We start from the raw sequence: 26931 nt of genomic DNA on the forward strand, positions 1-26931 counted from the left end.
TAAATAATAGCTTTAATTGACTAAGTTGACAGTGCTTATATTGTTTACTAGAATGGTTGTGTGACCTAATAACCTACAAAACAAAATTTTTTCACAGCTTTTATATTTTCACCTGTGTAAAGCCAAAATGTAAAACTACATGATGTCGTGTAATGAGACCGAACATGCTGACAATCTATCTGTTAGACTGTAGACAAGTTGTTCAATTACTGGTGAAAACCACCAAGGCCAGATTATTGTCTATTTTCTCTACTTTGACAGAACAAATATACTGTCACAAAAGACATCTTTCAATTTCTGAGTTACATCAATTTCTGAGTTACATGAATGTCTTTGGCATGCTTCACTAGCTTTCTACAGTACAGAATTTGTTTGAAGGAAGAAAAAAGAGAATAAGACAGCACATACAGATGACAATGACAGAATGAAAACTACAGTTAAGTCACTCCACAGGCAATCACAACAGTTCATGCACTAGGATCAACAAGTTGAAAGTTTTACAAACTAGGCTTGATCTCCACGAGGTGAGCCATGAGAGCTCCAGAAACCTGACTGCCTTCATTCTCACCAGTCCTCTTACTCCTCCTCCTCTCACTGTCGGCCTTTTCACTCTTTGATTTTATAGATGCTGCCTCTGTTCTCATGTCTCTAGCAGACTTCGGTGTAATGGAAGGCAGGTAAACTTGAGTAGCTTCTGATAAGGATGTGTTCCTTGATGTACTGTCTTCTTCATCATCAGAGACCTCTGACTGCATCTTTTTCTCTTCATCAGAAAGACGATCCACAAGCTTTAATGTCTCACCACTAATTCCCTTAAAATATTCAATAGAATGTTTACATACCTCCCTAAGCTGATTTTTCTTTACTTTAACTGTTGTCATGGTGACGGAGGTAGATCTTACCTTTACTGGTAATTTAGAAGGAAGTTGTTTTGGTTTTTCTTTCTCTACCTGCTCTTGTTTTGGCAGGGCTGGAGTTCTTCTAGCTAGATTACTCCTATGTGTGTTTTTTATAGGAATCCTAGACCTTGCTTCTAGACAGGGAGAAGAATTATTTTGCTTTGCTTTGTCAGGCTTACTAGCCTCTTTCGCTTTACTCCCTGTATTGCTTTGGAGATTATTTTGGGAAAAGACTTGTTTTACTGAGCTGGCCTTTACAGGAAGCTTTGATTTTCCTCTAGCTCCTACCAACTCTGTTGATTTTTGCTGCTCTCCGTGTGGCTTTTGCTTATCTCTTACTCTGTGTCCTTGTGTTGTCCCTGTACCTTTTCCTGAAGTGCTTTTCGCTTGATTAGCTTTCTGGAGGGAACATTTCGGTTCCAAATGTTCTTTTAGCACTACATTACAGGGAATATCATCTGTAGGGACAGCAGATGAATCCAAATTGTTGTTGTTATTAAAATTATCTTTTGGAAAATCAGTGTTTTCTGTTTGCCTACAGCTCGTCTGGCTAGAAGCTGAACTCGCAATCACTTCTACAGTTTCATTTTCTAATCCCTCACCACTTGGCATCACAGCTTCTATCTTATCTGTCACTTCTCCAGGGCCATCTTTCTTCAGAGTCATGGTGGAAGCAGAAATTCCCATTTTAATTGGTGTGCGCAATTTGGGATCAACTTTGGAAGCGTTTACTGCTGCCGATGATTTCTCCAGGGAGTTACTACCAAGTGTTTGTTCCATGCAATCTCCACTGGCCTGGATGCCGGGCATATTTTCAACTGCTGTTGTTTCTACTGGTCTCTCTAGGGTTGTTTCTACAGTGCTGTCCCCTGCCTGTGGCTGTGTGATGGCAGTGACTGTACTTTTATCCCCTTCCCCCTTGTCCCCTGACTTCCCTTCAGAAGTATGCTCACCAATCTGAAAAAATTGGAGTCTTTCTTCAACAAAATCCCTCTTGCTCATGTCAATTGCACCACTGCGAGTCATCTCAAACATCTTCCCCTCATGAAATGGGAAGGGGTTGGGCTCGCTAGTTGGCGTACTCTCATCTGTTGGAGTTCTGGCTGGTGTTGTGTCAGGTGTTGTTGCTTGAGATCTGTCTTCCACCGCCAGACCAAATGGCTTAGCCTCATCCTCCCTCGATTTAGTCTCAAACACTTCATCGTCACCTCGGTTATTCGACCACGGGTCAAAATCTAGACTCTTGGTGGCCACAGTTTTGAAAGGTGTTGCGAATTCTTCGTCTACTTTGTAACTGAAATACGAGTCAGGAAATACAGTCCTGTCAGGGTGTCTGCCTTCCAAAGAGAAAAACTGCGCCCCTGACTTCTTATCGCTCTTATCTCCAGCTTTGTCAGAAGATGGACCTTTGGAAGGTGTCTTGTCTTCTTCAGGGCCTACCTTGCCTTCCTCCTCAATGACTTCAAGCTTACTCTGGCTAAAGCAGCGATCAGTCTGCTTTAGAATGCCTTCTGTAGTCCATACGTCCTTTTTGGTTTCAACTGCCGGACCTGCAAGTTTAGAATCACTCTCAGTTAAACCATCATCTTCATCTTGCAAATCATAACCGTCCAGAGAGTCAATCTCTGTCGCATCGGTATCATGGGAGAATTCTGCAGTGGTTGCTATGGAACACTCTGTGACAGACTGGTCATTGTTACTCCCATTTTGCACTACATCATTCTGGGGTGACTCAACCCCATTGTCAAACTCATTGGGTTTCCCAGAAGTGGGATGTCCTAACTCTTTCTGTTTCTCAATCTTTTCAGGGGCTTTGGGTTTTGAGGTCTCTTTGTGGTCATCTTCCAGCTCTTTCAGTTTGAACGTATACTTTTTAAGCGGAACGGGCTGATAGAGGGATTCATCATCACTGGAGTCACTGACATCTGCTCCCGGTGGCACAGGAGAAGGTGGCTGCACTCTGATGACAGGTTCAGCCAGCTGGCACTTGTCGTGTTCATCTTGCAAGTTCACTTCAGTCATCTCCATCTCACTCTCAGTGGAATAATGAGGCTTCTTTTCTGATTCACCTTGATCTGCATCCAGTGGTGGAGGAGGAGGGAATTCAATATAGGCAACTCTGTTACCTTTGGGTCTTTTGTTAGAGTCCTTATTTATAAGATTAGGTAATGTTTTGTCAATCTGTGGTTCCTCAACCTCTGCCTGTTTCACTGATGTTGTCTTAGCCTCTGCTTCCTCCTCTGACTCCTCAGACACCTCAGGTATAGGGCTGGGCTTGCCTGGGATATAAGCTATTAGTGAGTCAGGTGTTTTAGATGTAAACTCGTAACTCACTTCCTCTGAACTCGGTGTTTCTGGTGTTAAAGGGCTTTTACCAGAGCTGTCTATAAAGGACACTTGTTCTAGCGTGTCATCCTCTGGACTACCTTGTGGAGAAGGAGGCTGTTTCTGCTGCCTAGCTGTGTAAAATGTCCCCCTCGTCTCTTGTACCGTCTTACTTTCCTGACTGACAATTTTTTTTATACTACCTTGTTGCACCTCTTTCTCATATTGCTTTCCTACTTGAACAAAACTGACATAAACAGGTAAAGTCTTAATTTCTTTTACTCCCTCAGTGCTCACTAGCGGTGCAACTTTATTCAAGTAATCACTGGCACCGGGGTCAGCTATGTCACTTGAAGGAAATTCCTTTCCTGGGCTACCTTCTAAAGAATCTGGTGATTTGCTAGGGGATAGCTCTGTTTCCTCAGCAGGAGGACTTAAACCCATTGAGCTCTGCTGCTTGGTAACCTTTCTGATTTCTGAATGCTTTATTTTTTCATCTTCCACATAATCAATCTGCCTTTCAACTTTCTCCTGAATCACAGCTGATTGGGATACTTTAGCTGAAAGTTCATAGACACCATCAAGCATGGCTCTCTTCTCCTCAACAATTCTGACTGGGATATGGGACACAGCAATTTCTTCTTTCCTTTTGGATACTTTATCAGCCACTTCACCATTACGTTCCCCCTCCCTGACAACAAATTCTCTGTATAAAACCCTCTTTGAGGGGGATTTTACAGTCAGTTCCTTCACTTCTTCCGAATGGATTCCATTTGAGGCCACTTTGTGCTCTGTCACAGTGATAAATTCACTTTTTTGGTCAGTTTTAGATTCAGCATGATCAACATGGTTTTCTTTTACTGTATCTGGAACCAGCACATGTGAAAGCTTTTCCTTCTGTGTTTTATGGTTAGAAGTTCCAGGACTTTCCCACGTCCTATAGATTTTTTTGTCCCAGTGTCCCTTCGCTGTTGAGTCTGAGCCATACGCCAGGTCTTTTGCCCGTGGTTCTGAAATGCATTCTGCCACGCCTTTCCTCATCTCAGTTCTTTGTGTGTCTGAAGCACGAGAGTCTTCCACAGCTTTCCCTTTACCTGGAACAAGGTCTTCCTGTATTTTCACCTCTTTCTGTAAAGCTGTGCTCCCATCAATGACCTCTATTTGCTTTGCGTGTTTCTCTCTTGAATAGGACTGATACACTGGTAACTTACTTTCTTGCAACTTTTTTACTGGAATTTTGGACTGACCATCCAGTTTTTTTTCTTCTTGAGTTACGTCCTTACTTCTGGGACTTATACCTTGCTCAAATTTAAGCCTAATGGAACTGAGCTTTGACTGCTTCAGCTGAAATCCAGTCTCAGGCACTCCAGTCTGCTGAGCACTTCCTTTGTGTTCCATAGTTCGTTTAGAGTCCTCTGCAGGTTGCACATATATCCTTTTTTCAGGACTGCTGGGCAAACTGGATGCTTTCCTTTCATCCACCTTGGGAAAGCACTTCCCATCGTGTGCATACTGCTTCACCTTACTCCAATCATCCCCAGATGATGGCAATTCAGAGAGCAGAACCTTCTCGGGGCTGCTGCTTGCAGAGCTCTGGCTAGAATGTATTTCCTTGCCATTTTTTTTATGCTGCTTTTTCTCTGGAGACTGTAGCTCATCATTCAACTTCTCTGTTTTATCCCGAAAAAACTGGGATACTTCAGTCAGTTTTTCTTCTGCCTCTTTAACAGTCCTGTCCACCCTGTCTTCATATATCAACTTTTCTCTACCTCTGTCTAATCTGTCCTCAGTAAAGCGCATCCACATTGCATGTTTGTGACTACTAACATCTCCAGTGTAGTGTAACACTGTCACTTTATCATAATGATCCTCCTTAGACATTTTACCTACACCATTTTCAGATACATCTTTATAGATTTTGGAGATAATCTCTTTTTTGGGGGCAGTAGCTACTTTTTCTCTGCATCGTTTATCAGTCCCCTGTAACTCTACACTAAGGGGTAGAGCATGGTCAGTAACTGACTCCTCAGTATCAGAATGAGACACATCTAGCTTTTCTGAAAGAAGCATTTTCTCAGCAAACCTGTAAGACTCCCCTCTTAGTTCTGACAACTCATCATCATGGTATTCTACTGAGTGCTGACTCAAAAGCTTCAGTGTTTTGTAAGAGTCATCAGACATGAGTTGAGCAGAACTAGGGCGACTGTCTTCTTCCTGGGACACAGGAGTGTTAACTCTAGAGGATTCCAGATAAGAAGGAAGTGACTCTTCGGCCGTGAGCTCCTCTTCTTCTTGCTGACCTTGTTCGTCTGAACAAGGAAAAGCATCATGTTTTTCCAACTCTTTTAAGTTAATATCTCCCCGAGGTAAGTCTTTCTGATATACATACATTTCTTTTTCTGGATGCTTTTTTGTTTCTCTAATAATGACTTCAGTAGGTTCAGCCTGATTACCTTGTTCAATATGGACCTCTATTATTCGCTCCAGTTTGGGTTTCATTTTGCTGTCCTTCTCTGCATGTTGTGGTGAAGTTTCAGCAGACTTGCTAACATCGGATGTTACTGATGATTTATGTTCAAACAGACCTGCCAGTTCTTTGGAAGGGTCACGTCCAGACTGAAAGGCTTTCATTATGTCATGAACAGACATTGTTTCCTCAATTCTTTCAGAGGTGCTTTCTGTGCACGGAGGTTTATGATAAACCATCCTAGTTGTTGTAGTGATATGAGTTTCTTCTTTTACTCGGACACCTTTACCAAGGACGCACTTATGGTCGTCCTCTTCACTGCCACTGGCTTTCATTTGAAAAGCTTTAACCTTCTCTTTAATGGATCCAGAAGGTTTTTGCTCCAGCTCCATAAATGTAGGGGAAGGTTTTGAAGCTGGTAGCTCCTCTGCCTTCTGCTCTGGAATATCTTCCGAAGATGGTTCATAGCTGCGGATGACGTGAACTACTTCAGTTCTTGTTTCTGTAATGACAGGAGGGATGGGCACATCATGGAAAAGTGGTTTTGGCCCTGTGCTTTCAGCACTTTGTGGGGCAGAAGGTGTCTTTTCGCTCCTCGTTTCAAAGCCACTGTCAGACAAGGGACTTTTATCTTGATCATGTTGAGAAAAGTCATCTGGAGACTCCAAAATAGTGTCTGTTCCAAAAAAGGAGTCTGCAATTTTACATAACTCCTTTTCCGATGTTGAAGGCCTCATGGAGGCTGGAGGCATTTTAAGTTTATGTTCCTGCAAAGCGATGGCTGGTTTTAAAATGCGCTTTTGTCTCTCTTCACCTTCTTTTTTCCCCTCTTCAAACTTGTACTTTATGCTTGTTAATGAACTGCTACCGATATCATTCGCTAAGTAATCAATAACTTTTGACAAGCTATAATCCTTTTCCGACATGGTTTTAGTTTTAATTTGGACCTTCTCTGGAACAGATATAGGAGGGCTTGTCAAAGCTTGCTGTCTCGCTTCATCAATCTCCTCTGTACTGAACTCTACCCAGTCATCCTCAGACAGGTGTCCTTGATCACTTTTGGGTACTTTAGCCGACCCTTTACTTTCTAAACACACATCCTTTTTCAGAATCTCACTAACTTTTACTAAGTCCTCTTTTACTTTCTCAACAATTTTAAAGGGCTCTTCATCATCAATTCTACCCTCTTTTGGTATGTCAGGTTGGAACGGCTTCTCCTCTGCGACATCTGTCTGCAATATCGCAGTCATTCTTATCAGATCCTCTTTCATTTCAGCAACATCTTTCAGTATCTCCTGACTGGAGGATAAGGAAGATGGTGTGGACAGTTTGAGAGCAGAGGGTGCTAAAAACAAGGATGATTTTATTGGAGATGAAGTTCGAGTAAAGGTAGGCTGCGTGCGCGCCTCTGTAGTCAATGTTTTAATAGGTGACAGTAACGCAGCGGCTGATTTTGTAAGCGAAGACGACTCTGGGAGCTTCTTTAATGCTGGTTCAGACAAAACATTGACTACAGAATATACCGGCACTGTTATTGTTGATGAAGTTACTGATGAGGTAGTTGCAGATATTGACCCAAGGGCTGTGTACAAAGCACCTGCAGGAGGAGTTCTCATTGACTGGAAAGCTGATGGTGCTGAAGACACAAATGACCTGAGTGGAGAAAATGACATTGTTGTAGCTGTTGAAAACACTCTCTCAGCCGTGTCAGCAACTGCGTTAGCAGCACAAGTTGCAGAATGTGCAGCTGCAGAGATCTTGTCTTGAAAAACACCTGCAGCTTTGGATCCGTTTATTAAGTTGGCAGAGGATGGGTATTTCAGAGGTGACACAGACCCATTGAGCAATGGTACATCTGTGTGCCCAGCTACATGTTTTGCTGGCGACGAGAGAGACGAGGCCATCATGACTTTAGTGGATGAAACAGCATCAACTGCTGACTTAGCAGGTGACACCACTGACTTTAGAGGGGACGATAAAAGTGAGGATGCTGATGTGATGACCGATTTAAGTGGCAAGCTCGAAGAGTACATGTTAATGTTGGATTTGGGGGATGCTGGAGGCGTCATGGTTATGGATGATCTCTCCAAGAGAGATCCTGCTGTAGTCACTGGAGATGTCCGAGAGGGGAATGTGGTAGTGGAGGCCAGCCCTTTGAGACTGGCAGCTTCTGTGACTGCGGGAGCTCTGATGAAAGAGCCTGAAGTGACCTGCATGTTGTAGGGAGGCTGCGAGACCACAGTTTTTATTGGCGAAGAGATTGTCCGAAACGATCTAATCGGAGATGCTACATCACTAACAGATTTAACTGAAGACGTGGTAGAAGCTCCTAACGTGGATTTGATTGGAGAAGTAGAAGAAACAGACCATATTGATTTTAATGGGGAAGCTGTAGGAGTGTTAGAGGAAGAGCTTGATAAGGAAGTGAAGCCTGATTTGGTTTGCCCAGGCACTGTAATTGGAGCTGTTGTCCATGACTGATATGGCCGTGTTGAAAAGAATGGCTTGTATGAGTAAGTAGCAGGTAGGGATCTTGTTGCTCCTGCACTCCGTTCAACTGTTTCTTAAATTGTTAAATTAAAATCAAACATAAAAATCAACAAAAATGGTTGAAAAACAGAGAGACCAGAGAAGAAAATTGGTCAGTAAACGTTGTAATATTACAAAAAGCAAGTACAATTGTTTGCATGAGTTGGGATGGAAGAGGCAAAAGAAGATTTAAAAAAGGAAAGAAAAAATTAGGAACGAGCCATATACTGATAACTGGTCCGAACCAAAAAGCAACATGAAATGGAAGACGGAAAGCACATAGCAACCAAATCTGCAAACAATGGAGAACAGAAAACACACAAAAGGAATCCATAAGGTAAAAATAAAGCCACATCAAAATTTCTTCTCTTACTTCCTATTGACTTTCTGATGTGCTACTTCTGAAATACTCATATCAGCTTTATTTTGCCTGTTTAGGTATGTCTCTGCTTTGTGCAACTATTAGAATTATCCATTTAATAATTTCTATTGTTGTTCTGTTCAGATTTGATCCTATATAAAAATATAAACTTGCGTAAAATGACATTATGTAGCTAAAATATTTTTTTAAACCGCTTCAGAACTATTTCATGCAGAAACCAAAATTCCTTTAAGTGACAGGCAATTGATGTGCAAACTGTGAAGCAACTGGAATAAATTCAAATCTATATCTTCCATGCACAGTTCGGATATGCTTCACACTCACAAAGCCAATAAGAGCAAGAGCTTTTCTGAGTCAATATTAAAAAAAAAAAAAAAGAAAAAAGAAAGAAAGGAACATATGCATTTGTTTCTCATGCAATATTCCTTTTGTCTGGTAAAAACGAAAGTAAAACTTTTCATGAAATGATTTTAAGAAGCATATGTTGTAAATGAAATGTGGCAAGTATGATGTATGATAGTTGTGAGCAGGCAAAGCAACTGAATCAGTTTTTATTCATGCACAAATGTCATGTCAGAACGAGCACACAGATTAATCCATTTCGTATGGTGTATTAAGCACAAATACATAAACCTTACAAAATTTCACAAGAGGTCATTAAAGAAGAGTACACTTTTTCTACAAGATGTAGTGTCTTGGTACCTTTTGAGGAGATTTCTTGTATCAGCTCAAAGACAGACCTGTTCAACTTTACAGTTCTCAAAAGGTAACATTAGAAAAGCAGTCAAAGGAAAATAGATTATGAAATAAATTCCTAGCAAGGACAAACCTGTTAAATGTTATCATCCCCCAGAACTCTCAGCTTATTCATAGGCATTTAAACAGAATTATCATCAACCACATTTTGCATCACAGGAGGCAGTCATGTCAGAAAGTATTTCTGGGAATTGCATTACACAAACATATCCTCTGATACAGCAATAACATTCAGAGAGTTGACACTGAAAGCAACTTTGAGGAATTTTTGTTTTCCTTTAAAGTTGGAATTAGAAATGGAGCTAAAATATGCAAAGAACTTATTCAACATACCTTTCTCTAAAGTTACACTAATAATTTGTCAAACCTGCTTGATCTGTCTTGTAGATAGACAGTAACTCACAGTGAAAGAAGCTCCACAAGGCTAACACTGAACTGTTTCAGCACACACACTCCTATAGAATAGTGAATATTCAGTGCACCACAGGTCCATATCCTGCAAGGAGAAATGTGCTGATCCTATAGAAGCCAATAAAAGCCCAGAAGTCAGTGTGGATGGCTGGTGATACTTCATAAAAACATTTTTGTTGAAGAGAGCTTGAGTACTAGCCCTGACTGGCACAGACTGAATCAAGAAATGCCCACTTTTCGTACTACAATATTTTAAAGTGGAAATACACTTCTCTCTCCTCACCTGAACAAAAACCCCAAAATGTACTTAATCAAATCAACTATTAGGAAGCTATTATAAATACTATTATTTATCATGAAGATTTAATTAGCAGTAGCTGCTGACATTCACTAGATGTTCATAGAGTCTTGAGTTCAAGAAACAAGCTCCAAAATGATTCTGAAAAGAACTAATAACTTGTTCAGCAGTTAGTGTTAGGACGTGTCTTCACTGGAACCCCATTGCACCATCACGAGCTGGTCTGTCACAACTGACTAGGCTGTCAGGCTGCCCTCCTCACTCCTTTTTGCCTGTCAAATCACAGATTCAGAGACATTTAAGATGCCGCTTCTGTGCTCCTCTTTGCAGTTGAAGAGCAAAAACAATCTGACAATTTTTTGCGAATAATACTTAATGGACCTTTGGTGAATAAATAAGACTTTTTTTCCCTCCCAGTGAGGGGGGAAAAATTTATTGTGAATGATATACAGTCATCAAGCTTCTTTCCAGCAATTTCATTTTCCCCCTCTCTCAGTTCCAATCAAGCCTGTGACAATACCTTAACAGTCCATCAAGATGTCTCAGCAGATCTGAGAGCTTCTTCAGATGTTATATGCTTGGAGTCTTCTTCCCGGCCTGAGAAGTGCAACATATTCTGGAGCACATCTGATCCAAAGAAGCCACAGATCTTATAGGATAATTAAGCAGCAGCCATCCAGTGAGAACTCCCAAGACCCGATGAAGTTTGTCTATGGATTTTATGGAATTATATCAAAGGGTCTGTGGCAGGGTAGCAACTGAGAAGTCAAAAGTGGGGGGAAAAAAAGGCAAGAAAAAGCCTGGAAATGGGAAACAATAGCAGTTGACCTTATAGAGGAGAAGTGAGGAAGAAAAGCTAAGCCAAATACATTATTGTATTTAACTGGGGAGGAAAAGAATGCCACAGGTCTGGTCAAGGGGAACACATGTTTAGGAAGAAGCAATGTGTGGTGCCAGGGAATAAAAAGCATCTGCAGGGAACAGAGGAAAAAGGGAAGGGGAGGAGAAAGAAGAGGGAAAATATAAAATATGAGAGACTCTATTTTGGTTAAACATCTAAACATGTAACCGCTTATCTGAGTGGTTTTCTGCATCTTTGTGTAACATCCTGTTCTACAGCATCTTTCTCTAATGCTTCAAAGGGGAGATGAAGAGACTCTTTTTGAAAGTAATTTGCAATCCTCCTACTCTGGAACTACATTGCATTTTTAAAAACTATTATATTTTTACTTAACTAACACACATAATTTGCCAGTCAGGATTCCTCAAGCTCTCACAACACAAGAGTTCACAGACCATCCAAGAGTTTTGTTTTAGACAGCTTTTTGTTTCCTTTTCTCCTTTTATTTTTTTTTTAATTTTTTCCCCAGAATGACACCAAATACAACGTTTATAGAAAAAATGTCTCTTCTTATGAACAATCACATCTACATGGCTTAGTACTTTGGTAAGAGCAACTCACTCATTCCAGGCTCAGTCAGATAGCTGTAGCGCTTACGTAAAGCAAGGGAGACGAAGTTCTGGCGCCGGTCAGCCTTCTCCGTCTGCAACAAAACACAGCAGCATTTAGGGCTGGGGAACCACTGCCTCCATCTGAACAGAGCAGTCCTCACACCTGAGCAGGATGGGCCGCTTTTCGTGGCACACAACCCCTCGGGGGAGAAAGGGTGCTTCCATTCAGCTTCAGGACGGCATGCTGAAGCCGAATTTGGGCGAGCAGGCAGGGAGGGGGCAGAGGCAGCCTCTGCTCCTGGGTGCTGTGAGATGAGTGCCAGGCAGGCAGCACAGAAACCTGCTGTGAGTGACCACCCTTCTGCAGCAAGCAGGGAGGGACTGCAACCCTACAGTGAGCCCTCAGGTTCATTCCTCTGCTCCTGAGGTAGAAGAGCTGAGACAGCAGAAGCAGCTCATTATCCTGCCTTAAAGCATCTCCGTACTGTCTTATTGCATTATCACTTAATAAACTGCTTCACGCTAATAGAGATGGCGTGATTTTGTTCATTCTCTGTAAAATAAACCACCTTTGGCTAGAAACAGGAGGTGAACACAAAAGACTACAGGTAGAGACAAAACATTCATAAGAGTGAGTGACCGATTGAGTATTGCCCCCAGATTAGCTTGTCCCGAAAGCACACACACCACGATGTACAACTGGCTTTAAAGTGAATACATTAAGGACAAAAAAAGGCATGGGAGGGGATTTTTTAATATGCACAAAATGCAAAGATGTGGATTAGAAAGCAGACTCCTCTTGTTAACTAATAAATTGCCTCATAAGTTGCTGTGTTCAGCAGGATAGGTGCTAGTGTGGTGTCTTTAATATTAATAGTCCTTCAGAGATAAACTCAAAATATGTGGCTAAAAATACAGTCTGTTTAGAAAGAGAACTATTATTATAGCCATATAATAGCTCATTGGGAACAAATTCTATGGAAGTAAAGTGATGTTTTTGCTATTATTATTTTTTAACATGTAAGGAATGCTTTGGGTTGCATTGTTTGGAGTTTTTTTAGCTACTCTAACCAGCAGGTGACAACTGCTATTTATTTGCCACCAGGAACAGAAAGAAATATTGCTGCTAGGCAAATTGGAAACACCTATGTTGTTTCTTCTACAAGATGATCTCATCTCTACCTACCTCTAATGAGTAAAACCCACTCAGTTTTCTGACAATCTAACATTGCAGTTTCCATGAAACAGTGGGTTTTGAGCTGCAAATATCTGAGGTTCATTTGAAAATAGACTTGAACACAATATTTAGAAATTGCTCTTGGCTGGTTTGCTTTTTTAGAAAGAATCCAGTTTATTTACAGAGGTGAGATATTAAAAGCCACTATTGTGGCCTCAGCAGTATCTTTTTCCTTCTCAAAAATACAAGTTACCATAGCAGTGTCAGTGTTACTCCAAGAGGTAAAATATTATCCACTAAACTCCTCCTGAGTTTTTGCCAAAATTTGACTACTTCTCATAGTCATAAATATATCCCTTTTCAAAAGAAAATTAGTTGCTTTTGTTCAGTGCTTGGTTTAATTTCATAATTTATAATCATGGGGTATCCCATATTTGAGCAGCTCTACTGTTTTACAGCAGCCTATCAGAAGCTGAGGATGTGGTTATTTTTCTGTAGGTATCATCTCAACACCACCATTAAAAATAGTTGTTTGTTTTTTTCTATAACATACTACTTTTCTTCACTAAATCTGAAGGAAATAAAAACAGAAGACAGTGTGTATATTACCTCATCATCTTGATCTGACTCTGTTTCCTTTTGGTCCCAAGATGCATTGCAGAGACAAGGAATATTATAATGGACAGCAGGGAAAAGAATATCAGGATATGAAAAGGACCAAATTGGGAGCACAAAATGCAAGCTGATTTATAAGGCAAAGCAAATCCAAAATGCCAACACAAAAGAAAAGAAAAAAATCTTACATCCAATGCAAATAAACACGTGACATTACTGAAAGCATAAACCTATGACTTGCAGGCTGAAGCATGAGCTGTAAACAGAACTGTAAAAATTACAGGAACTTGACACCACAGTAACAAGAGACTTTAAAAGCGTTCTACATACAAGAAACCAATAAAACATACATTTTCAAAGCCTTTGTCATATTCCAAAGCATTCTCATTACTGACAGTTCACAAGGTTTCTTTATGACTAGCAGGAAATTTAAAAAAAAAAAAAAAAAAAAAAGAGAGACAAAAACCAAAGGAACAAAAACAAATCCAACCCAACCCTAAGAAAAATGTTTACTTTTCCAAACAAATACCTTTTTGTGTGCTGGCAGAGTGATATTCAAGTTGCAAACAGCTGTTTGTGGCAGTCCTTTTGTAGTCTTTGGTTCTTTCAAAAATGATAATCGACCACAGGGCTCCTGGCTGGTGTCTCTTACCTGGAAAAGAAATTTTGCTTTAGCATAGTAATATGTAGTAATTGAGGCATTAGTAAGATGTAGTAATAGTAATATAGTAGTAATAGTAATATGTAGTAATTCAGAGTCCTAGAGGAGGTTTCTGGAACAGTTCTCAGAATTTCTTTCTACAAGGAGCTTTCTAGTGTGTAAACACTAATAATACCAAGCTGGAGCTCAGCCTGAGCTGCTGAAGGAGAAAATGTGTTACTGTGAAAGAGTTTTAGGTCAGCCTGAAGCTCCCTGATGGCAAATCCATGCAAGACAAGGTGCTGAGTGAGTCCAACCTGAGAGTTTCATACTGGGGTGTTACTGACAGGCACTGTCTGCCCACTTCATTTCATCCTGCCATGTTTTGCCCTTGCGTTTACCAAAATGCTTAACAACCTCTCCAGCAGGGCAGCTGTGACAAGGCTAAGCAAAGTGAGCACCATTCCTGGCCTTTTAGAGATGAACAGTCTGCACACACCTTCTGCAGGCTGTTCTGAAGTACAGGATGTTATTGGATGCATCTCCTTTGCTTAAACCCTCAGAAATTGTCACCTACTGGTATATATGTGGGGACTCCAATTTGAGATATGGTTTTAGTAAAAGGCTGTCAATCCATATCATGGGTATTCTGCTCCCAGATGTGCCAGCAGTTCTGCTGTGGCTTCAAGCAAAGCACCCTCTCCATGTTATTCACATATTAAAGAACCACACTCACACCCTAGGGGCAAGTTAGTCCTGTAGGGCTGAAAAGGGGAAGTGGGACTGTGGGAAGGGAGGAAAGCAATAGGATCATTTATTTAGTTTGTTTTTCTTTTACCTTGATAGAGAATGGCAGTCTATTTTCTTTGAAAGCATAAAAATTAAAAACAAGCTGCTGTCCTCCTTTAGTCAAAGGGGCCAGATTTCCATAGCAATCAACATAAATAGGTTTTCCTTCAAGAACCTACCAAAGCAAGAACAAAATGTCAATAAAACCTCTTTTAATAGTAGATTCATATAAACATCATGATTTTCCCCAACATCATTCCTGAGTTTAACACAAGTCCCCGCCTGGTTACATTCAACAACAAATTAGAATATCACTGTGCACTATGGCAAGGTGTTATGAGTACAGGCAGTTTGGAAAACCACGAGCCACCTGACTGGCTTTTCTAAAGTAACAGTGTGTAATTTACTTTGAGAAACAATAAGTTAGTGACTGTGATTTGACCACAAGCCAGTCCTACTCATGCCCGTATGCCTGCAGGGCCAATGAGAAGGAATTCCCTCTGTCTGCAAAGCCCAGCCAGGGCTACCTGACAGCAGCGAGGGCAAATCCCACTGCAGACTGCACTGGGGCACCCACAAGTCCTCCTGCTCCTCCAGTCTCGCCCTGTTCTGTTCTTCCTTTGAGAATTCTCATGCCACAGCCTTGCTGTGAACCTTTGTTTAACAGGGCTTGTGTGGTTTTTGCAGGAGCTGCTGCTACTTGGAAAACACACAAGGAGGAAGCCAGCTGCAAGCAATGTACCTCAATGTCTTTGCTCCTGGCAACTTCCTCAAAGTTCTCTTGTTGCTCCAGGGTTTTGTCCACTTTGTCGTCAGTCATGCAGAAGCAGCGCAAATTGGATTCCACGGGGTCATTCATTTTGGCAAATATCACAAACTTTGCCATGTAAGGAACACATATTAATTCTCTGTAAAGCTGTGTTGCCAGCCCAACAGTCTCTAGTACTTGGTGGCAGTCTGCGAGCCAAAATCTGAGTGGGGAAAAGCAAACCATTCAATCAACTTTTCATTATGCTCCAACAATTCATTAAGGCTTAAAGAGAAACTGTGTTCTGTATCCTTGGTCATTTTGCATGTGTACTGTCCTTGCAGAATTGCCAGAGCTGTAATTATTCTTCTACTCTCAGCACAGCTTTAAACATGCAGAAATGGGAATACCTGTCAATGAAATGCTGACATACCTAGCTAACCCTTTTCAGACTGATATCTCATAAAACTATCAATCTGCAGGCTCATTTGAGCCAAAGTGAGGAAATTGAATTTCATGTGACCTTTAATATCCTGTAATGTGCTGATGCTTCACTATACATTTGATTTGCTAAAACAAACACATTTATAACATACACAGCAAATCACATCTCCCATTCAGGCTGAACCAAACATGCCCATGGTGAAGTCTCCACAGACAGGTGCTACACTGTTATTTTCTCATCTTATGATTAAGAGTTTGAAGACAAGTATGATAACAATAATTTATACCTTGTATCAGTCTTTCCTACAATATTTCAGCCCTGATCTATTTAGTTTTCCAGCAGTTCTCTTTTCATAAAAGTTTTTATAGTTGCAATGTCATTTACTGATTGATAAACGCTCTACATTCTATGTCATGAATTTTCTTCACTAGGATTTGTACGAATCCTGGCAAATGCCTCCATTTAGCATGCAAGTCCATCAAGTCCATCAAGACTGATTTGAACTCACCATTTTTTGCAAAAGCTATTTTTGCGAGAGCAATTTAATATAATTTTCAACTAAAAAGCCCACAGCCAGAAGTTAATAATCTTTAAATTTTTAAACAAATGCATTGTTATGATCCCCCCGCCCCCCCCTTTTTTTTAAACGGGATGAACATTTTGAGCTTTCTCTCTCTGTTGCCATTTACAGCAAAACCAAAGCCCTGTGTGGCATGGCAGCTTTCAGAGGAACAGGCTGTGCGCCAGCCAGAAGCCCCTGTCCCAGCCAGGGCAGAGCTCTGTGTGTGTGCAGCCCTGGGTGTGTGGGATGCTGATGGGCAGGGACACAGCAGCGTAGGGGCCATCACCGCTCCACCAGCCTTGTGAGGGGCTTCCAGAAAGCCAGAACACAACCTCCCATCCAGGTGCTGGCCAAGGGAAGGCACTCCTGAGGGGCAGCTGGCAGGGTCTGCTCCCATACCTGGCAGAAACATTGGTGGTGAAGGAGACGCAGTCGTTGGAGAACGTCAGCGGCGTGGTGCCCGTGATGTCCTCCCACTGCGCGGGCGACGTGCCTCCTGTGCAAACACACACCGGGCAGGTTTCCTCTCAAACACTAGCCACACACAGACTGCATAAAGAACATCTCTATCTCCACACACTGAAAGAGAGCCTAGCCATTAATGTTCTCCAGCAGCTGAGCTCCACGTTATCATGGAGCATCAACAATGCTACATAGCATCACACGTCACACAACAAAAAACAAAGATGTAAGCGAAGAACAAGTCAACAGCAACCCCCTCTTGATATCAGCTAGGACAGAATTACTGCTGCAAGCTACTTTTACTGACAAGCACATTTAAAAGCCAAGACTGAAATTTAACACGTGCTGGGAGAGTTCTTTTAAAATGGGACCAGATAAAAAGCTCATGGAACCAGTGGGAGCCTTGGAAATAACCTCAGCTGGTTTTGCTCAGGAGAGCTGATCATGCAGGTGTGGTGAGAGCGGGCACAGAGCTGCTGCTGCCACAGCAGCCTTAGCAAAGAGCAGGGTTTTCTCTAACCTGTAATGCTACATAGGAGTCGAAGGCTGGGAGTCGTGTCTCCTTTGTACCCGTTGGTCACTCCTTCTCCTGATGGAGGTGGCACAGGAATTGTCATGGTTATTGGCTTATGGAACTTCCTTCTTCTTGGCTCCACAGTGACAATGGGACTGAATGTTGCTTTGTTTCCAAGGATTTTTTTGACAATCTCTTCTGGAACTGGTTGAGCCTGTCAACATGGGGAACATACATACTTAAACTAGAGCTACAAACTGTTTATAGAAATGCAGAATTATTTTCTAAATGATAATTCTATTTTCTTTTTATTTTCTGCAGATTTTTCCCCCACCACGAAACCTTCTCAAGGTGATTACTAGTGAAATTCATGTTTAGTTTTTATTCAACAACTCACTCCTGAATTCCTAAAGGCTAAATGGTAGAGCTACACTATAAACCTCAGAAGGTTCCCTGCAGTATTTGCTGAGTTTTTCAGAGCATGTTTGGTTTTGCTCTTAGTGACATTACATACAATTTCAAAATGCAAAACCAGGCCTATTTTGCACTTGAGAAGTGAGGACTAGACACTGTCTCCTGGAGGTGACAGACAATTCTTACATCTCTGCCAAACACAGATTCATGCTCTTGAGGAACACTGCACCCCACATGACCTCTGTACTCAGTGCTTTCTGTGATTATTAGAAAGAAATACTTGTTTGGGTCAAAATCGCAAAGCATGCATGAAGTTACAAAAGACTTACAGGTAAATTTCACATTTTCTACAGTCAAAAGGGACAGACATGCTAATGGGAGTCTGCATCTATTTGCCTTTTAATTTTAGTTTTTTTAAACTTTCAAGGCTGTTTCAATCAGGCTGACCCATGACTTGCTATAATTCAAATTGCAGAGTGCACTGATATGCAGAGACCATGCAGTTACACTGCAGTCACAGCACTGCATACAGAGCTGTCATACTCCCCTCACACTGGGGAGCTCTGGCAAGGCAACTGCATAACCAGAACAGCACAACTTCCATTTTCTCAAGATTAACCATCTGGAGATGTGAAATATCTTTAACAGAAATGTTTCAGCGTGAATTTCAAGCACTGCAATTCAAATCAGCATCTCTTTTTCATGACTTGTCATACTATTAAGGGAATTCTAAGTGATAACTAACTGAACTCAAAGATGCCTCCCATTCCTATGGAATATTTCTCCACTTTCTGTGCAGTTAAAGTAGAATTTAAGCTACATGGTCTTTCCAGATTTCACCCCTAGAAATGCCACTGGTGAATGTCCTAAGACACAGCAGATGTACATGGGAGGGTTTTGACCCAGTAGCAGCTGGCAAACAGCTGCATGTAATCCCTACCAAACCCATTCCCATGGCAGAGGGCAGCCCAGTGACCCTGCTCACAAGCTGCTGCTTTGCCACAGCAGACAGGGACTGCACAGGGGCTGTAGTGTTGACAGCTCCAGGTCTTTGCTTCCCTCTCTCCATTGCTGGGATGCTAAGCAATGACCATGGGGGCGATCCAAGGGCAGCTGGGCCTGTGCCACAGGGAGGAGAACTGTGCACCCCCCCGTGCCTGAGGGACACTGAGCGTGCCCTGCAGACTCGTGCCAACTCAGAGCTCAGGTGTGAAGGAGCCCCACTGGTAGTGAGCAGTGTGAGCTCCTGGAAGCTCTGTGGTTTCCAGTCTCATGCACCCAGCCAGGTGCACTGAGAGAAGCTGAAGCTTTACCTGGAGCCCCACGCGGATCCTCTTGGTGAGAGCCCCCTCGGGGAAGGCGGCCTGCACCCGAGGCACCGTGGTGCTGCTCAGCACGCCGCCCTCGGGCCCGATCTGGTTGCTCTCCTGCTTGATGCGGGAAACCACGGCGAAGTACTGCGGGAAGTCCTTGGTGACGATCCGGCAGATCCGCTTCTTCTCCAGCTCCTCCGCGCTGTCCAGCTCTGCGGGCACAGACAGGTCAAACATTCAGGCATACCCTTCATCCCACACACTTCTGGGCCTTTGAATAAGCCTTAAAATGCCCAAGAAGGTTGGGAGGTTTATAATTATTTATTTACTACAGCAGTAAAAAATAAGCCATTCAATGCTATCAAGTTATCAAGCTTTGGTTTTTTTCTGTGAACTTTTGTATAAATCTTGATGATCAGGGCCAACAGCAATAGGCAAACACACTTGCTAGGACACCTAAATAGTCAGGTATAGAATCCTTTGAACCCCTCAGGAAATCCCTAGATGTGACAGTCTCAGCAGCTGCCACAGAATGACAGGTTTGTCACACGGCACAGAAGTCCAAGGAGAGCTGAAGGAGACAGTCAAGTTTCTTCCCTCTCTTATTTCTATCTGGTCTTCCAGAGCTTTATTCCCATCCTGTTTCCCCATATAGTTCTGACATAAAGCAAACCACAGGAGACCACAGTCAGTCCATGGCCTATCTCCCTTCATGCCAGGTGTGCAATCCAGAGCTTGGCCACCTGAGCCACTTGAGACAGTTATTGCCCAGCCTGGCATCCAAAAAACCCCGACCAGACACCAAGCTCTCCATGAAACTGTGGGAGCAACAGAGCTGTCTCCCAGCACCACCAGTGAACCAAGAGCAAGCTTCCCTCCCCCATCAGCACTCCAGCCATTTGGTTATTTGTCCCAAAATAACTGCAGTGTGCTCCTCACTTCCTAGAGAACCTTAGATATCCTCAGATACAACTGAAACAGTCAGGTCATTGACCATTAGTGCTTTCAGTCACATTGCCAGTTTGTAGGGTCACCAGGGCTCAGAAGGTGCATAGAGTACCTATTCCTATCAATTAGTTCAGTGTTATTGCAGTTGTTCAGCACATGACATAGTTTTTCCCATATATGCACTGGGGAAAACTCTGATACAACAAAAATATAATGACTTTTGCAACTATGTGTGTGTGTGTATAAATATCTATATTTGCACTGGTGTCCCAAATGCTGTGGTGAAATCCCTGTGATATAAACACTATAAACAAATGGAGATAATTATGTAATGCCATGCATTTCTCCTTGTAACTTCTAGCACTTGGCCTTTTTATCTATTGTAATTGGATTTCATTGCAGCACTCCACAAATTTCAGCACTTATTTTCCTCCTTAAAAAGGGACTTTCTAAGCCAAAGTTTGTTCCTCAAAAGACTCAGCAAGAGAAAGTAGGAAGACCAGAAATAATACTAAGACAAAAGACACTTGTAAAATACTCTTTGCGACTGGGGTATTTTCCTCCTCTAAACATGTAAGCTCAATTACAATTCAAAAATAATTAGAATGCAAATTTGGTAAAATGTCAGTTTTCCATTTTAAAACATTCAGCAGATAGTTTGGATTAATCTCACAGTGTTGCTGTGGATCATATGTATCTACCAGAAGTGGATAATTTCTTATCATAATGTCAGCTTCCATTTACTTTGACTCAGAGATTGATATCTGAAGCCCTCTAATGAATTAGTCACTCTGCCTGCAGCCTCTGGTAGCAATGGCTTTTGCAGGATACAAACTGGATTCCTAAACTCCCAGGCAGGTATCATCTTGACTGCTAAATCCTCATCATCTCCTGTTTGTTGCTAGAGAAAATACCCACTGCAAAATGCTCACAGAGGTGAAGGATAATTAAAATTCTCCTGAAGTGGAAAAACAGTGATTTGTACAAGAACATTTCAAAGTCCTTTGAACCTGGCAGGCTCTCTCCTTCAGAGGAGGAGGATGGCAAGATAAGAGTGGCAGAGCAACAGTCAGGCATGGAGGGGAGTTGGACTATACATAGGGAGGTTATGTTTGGACAATACATATGTAAGCTACTATATGAAGTTGCCCTCTAACAGAAAAAAAAGTAAAAAAGGATGATGAGCAATCAAACCATCTCTCTCACTGCCCTGAGAAATGCAGTGTTAGCATGACAGAATTACTGAAACAGGGAAAACTAGTCCTGGGAGAGGTCACATTTCCCAAACACACCTCATGCCTTTGACAGAGGGAGATATCATCATTACTACTTCCCTCAGCTGCTGACACTTCGTTCCTGGGCAGAGTGTCTCAATGATAAACCATGAACCATTTTTTGGTTAGATGGTTGGGTTTTGGAGAGAAGGGGGTTTTAGCCACAGAGCAGTATGCTGTGCACCCATCATGGAGATAGAGATAACAAAGCATGGAGAGGCAAAGAAGAAAGGTCAGTGGCAGAACTGGGAAGAATCTCCCAATGAAACTGTCTCCCAGGCTTGTGCTAACAGCCCAAGAACTCCTAGAGCCCCACTCAGCTTTAGTGAGTCAAGAGAAAGGTGCTGTGAATACCATGTGTGCAGAAGTCTTCTCCTGCCACCCATGTGTGGGGTACACTTATCCTGCAATGGTTTGGGGCCTGATCTTCCACAGGAGTGATGGAGGAGACAGGAGACGGACAGAGGGGAAGGAGGCAGGAAAAGAACATCAGTGTGTGGTGCATGCTGCCACACCACCATTAAGGCTCCAGGACTGGAGGAGAGAAACCCAGCCATGTCCTCCAAGGTCAAGAGGGACAGGACAGGCTGTCTCAGGTCAAGGAAAGCAATCACACCAGTTCTCTCTGGTGAGAGGCAGCTGTGGATCAAGTTCATCCACATCTAATACCTTTCTTTTTTTACTGTCAGATAAGGTAACACAGGGCAAGAATCTTCTGACTCAAAATAGAACAAGACAAGTCACAGAACACCTGGCTTTTTCATGAGCTTCAAGGTGTCTTTGTGTGGATCTGGTTTCCCTTGCCAGGGCCTCAGAAGAATTTTGCTAGCACTGAAAAAGCAAATCTCACCTGACTGAACAGCTCTGTGAGCTGTGCAACCCTGCCCCAGTCCTGGCTGGAGCAGAGCTGACCCTGTCACAGTGCCCAGACTGCAGGCTGGGGTGAGCACAGGGCCCCAGATCCCCCCACACAGAGCTGTGCCCACTCAGGAATTGCTGCACTCAAAGCACAGCATGCAGGAGGCAGCTTCCACATGAACAAAAATGCAGGAGCGGGATGGAGGCAGGGAGAGCACATGGCAAGGGCAAGGAGAAACTGAGGGCAGGAAGGTGCTGGTAACCAGACCCACCCTCCCAGCCTCAGTGTTTCACACACACAGCCAGACACTCCCAGTGCCACAAAGATGCTTCGCCCTCAAATAAGGCAAGGTCCTTTATGGCTATTTTTGTGTGGTCTTTTACCTTGCCATTCACAGCACACAGTTTAACAGCAAATATGTTTAAAAACTTTTCTTGGAAAGGTGGCAAAATCACTGCAGAGTGATTTATGGTGGTATTTTAAACTTGAAGCATAAACAAGGTCACACTCTGGTTTGATCTGTCAATTCAGTTATGTAAAAACTCCTGCTTCCCATCTGAAACCACAGTGCAGCCTCAAGCTTACTGCAGCCACAAGCATTTGCATTTCTTGGCTCACTCCCTAGTTTGCAAATAACTTTTAAAAGATTAGCTACCCCAGTGTGTGCCCACAATTTGTCTCCAGGTACCTCTAAAGGGTGAAGGAATGTTAAAAGCAAACAGAAGTTATCTATAAAAGGAGCTTGTCTGAAAACAGGATGTATTTGCCAATTACAGGGCAGAGAGCTTCTTCCTAAAAAAATAGAAAAATTCCAAAAATACATATATTTTATTTGATTAGAGTATAAATATATGCAATATGGCCAAGAGCTGTGAAGTGCTACCCCTTGTATTTGGAGCCACACTCCTCCTACTCCTAAAAATGCCAAGTTCCCTGCATTTGCCTAAGTACAGCACCATCCTTAAAATAAAACCTATTTAAGCAGAGACCTGACTGCACCAAAACCAACCAGGCTCTTTACATCACGGTTCACTGTTCTCTCATGCCAATAACCCAAAAGTCCTGCTGTTATTTGAAGGCGCACCAGCCCTGGAGCAATGCCTCCTGTCTGGGATTCTCTGGGGTCTAGGACGAGGTTTCCCAGCAGATGGTGCTGCTCCCAGCACAGAGCAGGCTTTTTGTGACTGAGGCATGTCCTTGCTCTCATCTCTGCAAGCAGAATTATTTCCTAAATGGTAATTCTATTTTCTTTATATTTTCTGTAGGATTCCCCCCCCCCCCCCCCCACCCCAGGAAACCTTCTCAAGGGTGATTACTAGCGAAATTCATGTTTAGTTTTTATTCCACAACTTACTCCTGATTACCTTAATGCTAAATGGTAGAGCTACACTATAAACCTCATAAGGTTCCCTGCAATATTTCATGAGAGTTTTTCAGAGCATGTTTGGTTTTGATCTTAAGGGGCAGAGCAAAGCAGGAACCACCACACAGAGCAGCAAACTGCACCACTAAAGCTCAGCCTGTTAAGGAGCTGCAATAAAGGTCTGATTGACCTCCTGCACTACAGGCTAGGAAAGGACTTGTGATCACAGCAGCTTTGACAGAAAAGCTGCCATTAACAGAAAATGGGCACTCCTGCAGCACCTCCTGGCTCCCAGAGATGATTATGCAGATGAGTTTTCTTGCAAAGACACACTAAATTTCTCTAAATGACTATGTGGCTGCTTTTTATTTAAATTAAAGCTTGCTTCTGCCTCCAGAGCTCATACCTGGAATAAAACTTCTTCCAAAGTTATGTCTTCTGAGATACAAGATACTCCCCCTGAGCAAAGTCTGACTGTGGTATTTTGTAACAAAACACCAAAACTCACTCAAGTCTACAAATTTGTAATTTTTTGGTCATTGCTTGGAAGACATTTTACATTGCAAAGGTGTCATTTAACTAGAGTGGAATTTTGTCAAAACCCTTGCACTATTTTAACGCATGGTGGGGTTTTCTTTTTTTTATATTTTGCTTTCCTAGCTAGAGAAGGATTGAGCTAAAACAAATGGAACAAATAATCAGTACAGTGAATGTGTCTACAGTGTTTTTCTCCTTTTCCTCTCACAAATGATTGCCTGGATTTGTAGAAGCCATTCCTGAGGTATGGCTTTTAAGGTGTCAAATATTTTCCCTCTAACAGAATAACGTCCATCATACTTTGTGTGATTATTTGGCTGCACTTACACCCACCAACCTCCAACAGCAGTTCCCCAGAAGGAAAGAGCCACCTGAAACCCTCAGTAGATCAGAAAGTTGTCCTGTGGCTCCATGTTGTGAAGTTTATTATTTTAGGCTCTAAGTACTGAGGGCTTCACGCTCACCTCTCTCAAAGTGTTTTTATTTGTTGAGCTCGTCTCTGTAAATTGTCAATTTATCCATGTGTGAGCTCCTCTGTAAGTCCTGCAAGCTGCAGCACTTCAGAACAACATTTCTGTGCCCAGATTTCCCATTTCCAAATCAAACTAAGCTCAGTTTGAGAAGCACATAAAGCAAATAAGCAAGCTGCTGATCAGTGCTGACCACCTCACCCCTGTCAAGGCACCACTGCTTCACCCAAACAGCAAATCATCACTTCTGATCCCATGCCCGTGTGCAGAGAAGGAGGGGCTGTGGTGAGATCTTTCTTTTTCAAGGGCTGAAACTACTGCATTCAATCCTGCAGCAATCATAATTCCCCAAGCCATACCATCCTGGCCCATGTCTATCTCTTCCCTGTTCCACTGCTTTTAGGTACCCTTCACTGGTGAGGTTTAATTTATTTTTCCACATCCACTGGCAAAACATTTGCAGTGTTTCTGTCCTCCTGTCTGGTTGGTTCTATTACATTTATTTTGAAATAAATAGCTACAATAGATCCTCATGAAGCACGCAGATCTTTGCTGTTGCTTTGTGTTTGTACAAGCTCAGGTGCAGTTCAAATGCTTCAAAGTGAAGCCTTTCCTGTTGCCCCCATTCCCAGAAGATCAGGAAATCGATAAAAAATGCTGTATTTCAGATGCCCAGGGAGACCCTCACAGCAGCACAACTCTCACACTCCCAAGGCATGCCTTTTGCTGAGGCTCATCAAACAGGGAGAGGCCAAAATCAAAAGCAGAGCTGCCCCACAGATACTCCCAGAGCTGCCATCCACAGCCTCATCATTTCCTTCACCTGCTTGTGCTGATAATGAAAGGACTTTCCTGTAGATTGTACCCACACCGTGACTTCCTGTAGGTTATCCAGGATAAACCCTTCCGCAAAACCAAAGCTCGCACCACAAACTGTTTCATCCACACTCAGATGCAAAGAGCTTGAGCAATGGTTTATCAGCACGAGTATTGAAAAATGATTGCTAGGAAAAGAAAGCAGTGGTGCCAAGGGATCACTGCAGCCCCACAGCCTGGCTTTGCCCATGATTTGTCTTCAGGGACCATCTCTGACAGCATCTTCTGATGGATTTGTACAGCTGGGTGCCCTCATCTTGAGGGACTCTCACACCAACAGCAATGCTCAAAGAAAACAAGGGAGCCAGACTCCCCACATGGGCACCAGGAAGGCAGGCTGTGCACGTGTGGGAGGCAATCTCCAACACCACCATCTGAAATCAGAATGCTCTAGGGGCCAAGCTCTGTGTCCGTGGGAAGGCCCCACAGAGCTGCTATTTACACTTCATTGTTGGTTTGCAGTGACCTTCCCGTGGCCCTGCCTGAGCAGCACAGACACGTGTGCCTCCAGCTGGGTGCTATTCCCAAATTCATGCTGGAAAGCAACTGTGCAAACTCTGCTTAAGCTTGGCAGGACTTCAGACCAAAATTCACCACTCATTTCAGGATGTCTCCAGGCCACTGCAGAACAGCTTTTCCTTACACTCTTTCCATCAGTTTAATATGGAACACACACTGTATTCCCTGAAGTCAGACATCCCCTGCACTGTTTTATTTTAGTTTGCTTTAGTCAGCCCATGTTAGCAAGCCTTCACAAAGGCAAGGCCAAAGCTTTGAGAAAATATTTACCTTCATCCATGCCATTAAGTATTTCAGTTAAGTCTTCATGTTTGCTGTCATACTGGTGCTCCTTCCACGTTTCACCGTTCTCGCTCCGGAGGACGATCAGCTCTCGCTCCTTGCCTCGCATTGATCCAAAATGTGGGATTTCCACTATCACAGGGCTAGGGAAAAAGGAACCATGTTATTTGTAACCCTACATTACCTCACTGCCCTCAATTTCCTATGGGTCCTTAAGAAAACTACAGTCATTTTTAATAGTAAACACTGTTACGGTAAAAATGCTTTTAAAATTGCCAAAGCTGCACAATCCTTTATGATTTAAACTATATTAATGGATAAATCAAAAACACTAATATATAGCTTGTTTTTAGTGCAAATCTTTTTAAATATCTGCCTCCATGAGAAAAATAGTGACAACTTTTAGTAAGGAGAGTCCTCCTTGTTCATTTATCTGAGGGTGTAGGTGATGCAACCTGCCTCCAGTACACACAGCACTGCTGACTTTTAACTGGCATTAGCACAGTCAAAGTTTGGATTTGGCTCAGAGAGTTTGAAGGGACAAAGTCAGTTCAGAAGCAGTCTGTCTATCCCAGGGCATGCAACAGCCAGTGACTGTAACAGGA

The 26931-nt window shown here is 42.6% G+C and overlaps 1 protein-coding gene across 3 annotated transcripts in view; it reads right to left on the reverse strand.

The window, feature by feature from the left end:
• Positions 1-26931, reverse strand: part of ANK3 (ankyrin 3) — a 190823-nt gene that overhangs the window by 26275 nt on the left and 137617 nt on the right. For all 3 annotated transcript variants that reach the window (XM_059476633.1, XM_059476632.1, XM_059476631.1), the window contains 9 exons: positions 26315-26469; positions 19199-19410; positions 17478-17685; positions 16895-16991; positions 15483-15711; positions 14790-14915; positions 13841-13963; positions 11530-11611; positions 569-8254 (listed from right to left, as the gene is read on the reverse strand). In XM_059476633.1, coding sequence (XP_059332616.1) covers positions 569-8254; positions 11530-11611; positions 13841-13963; positions 14790-14915; positions 15483-15711; positions 16895-16991; positions 17478-17685; positions 19199-19410; positions 26315-26469 — 8918 coding nt within the window. The remainder of the gene's footprint in view (positions 1-568; positions 8255-11529; positions 11612-13840; positions 13964-14789; positions 14916-15482; positions 15712-16894; positions 16992-17477; positions 17686-19198; positions 19411-26314; positions 26470-26931) is intronic.

The sequence above is a fragment of the Ammospiza nelsoni genome, chromosome 8 (assembly GCF_027579445.1).
Source record: "Ammospiza nelsoni isolate bAmmNel1 chromosome 8, bAmmNel1.pri, whole genome shotgun sequence".
NCBI classification, from domain to species: Eukaryota; Metazoa; Chordata; class Aves; order Passeriformes; family Passerellidae; genus Ammospiza; species Ammospiza nelsoni.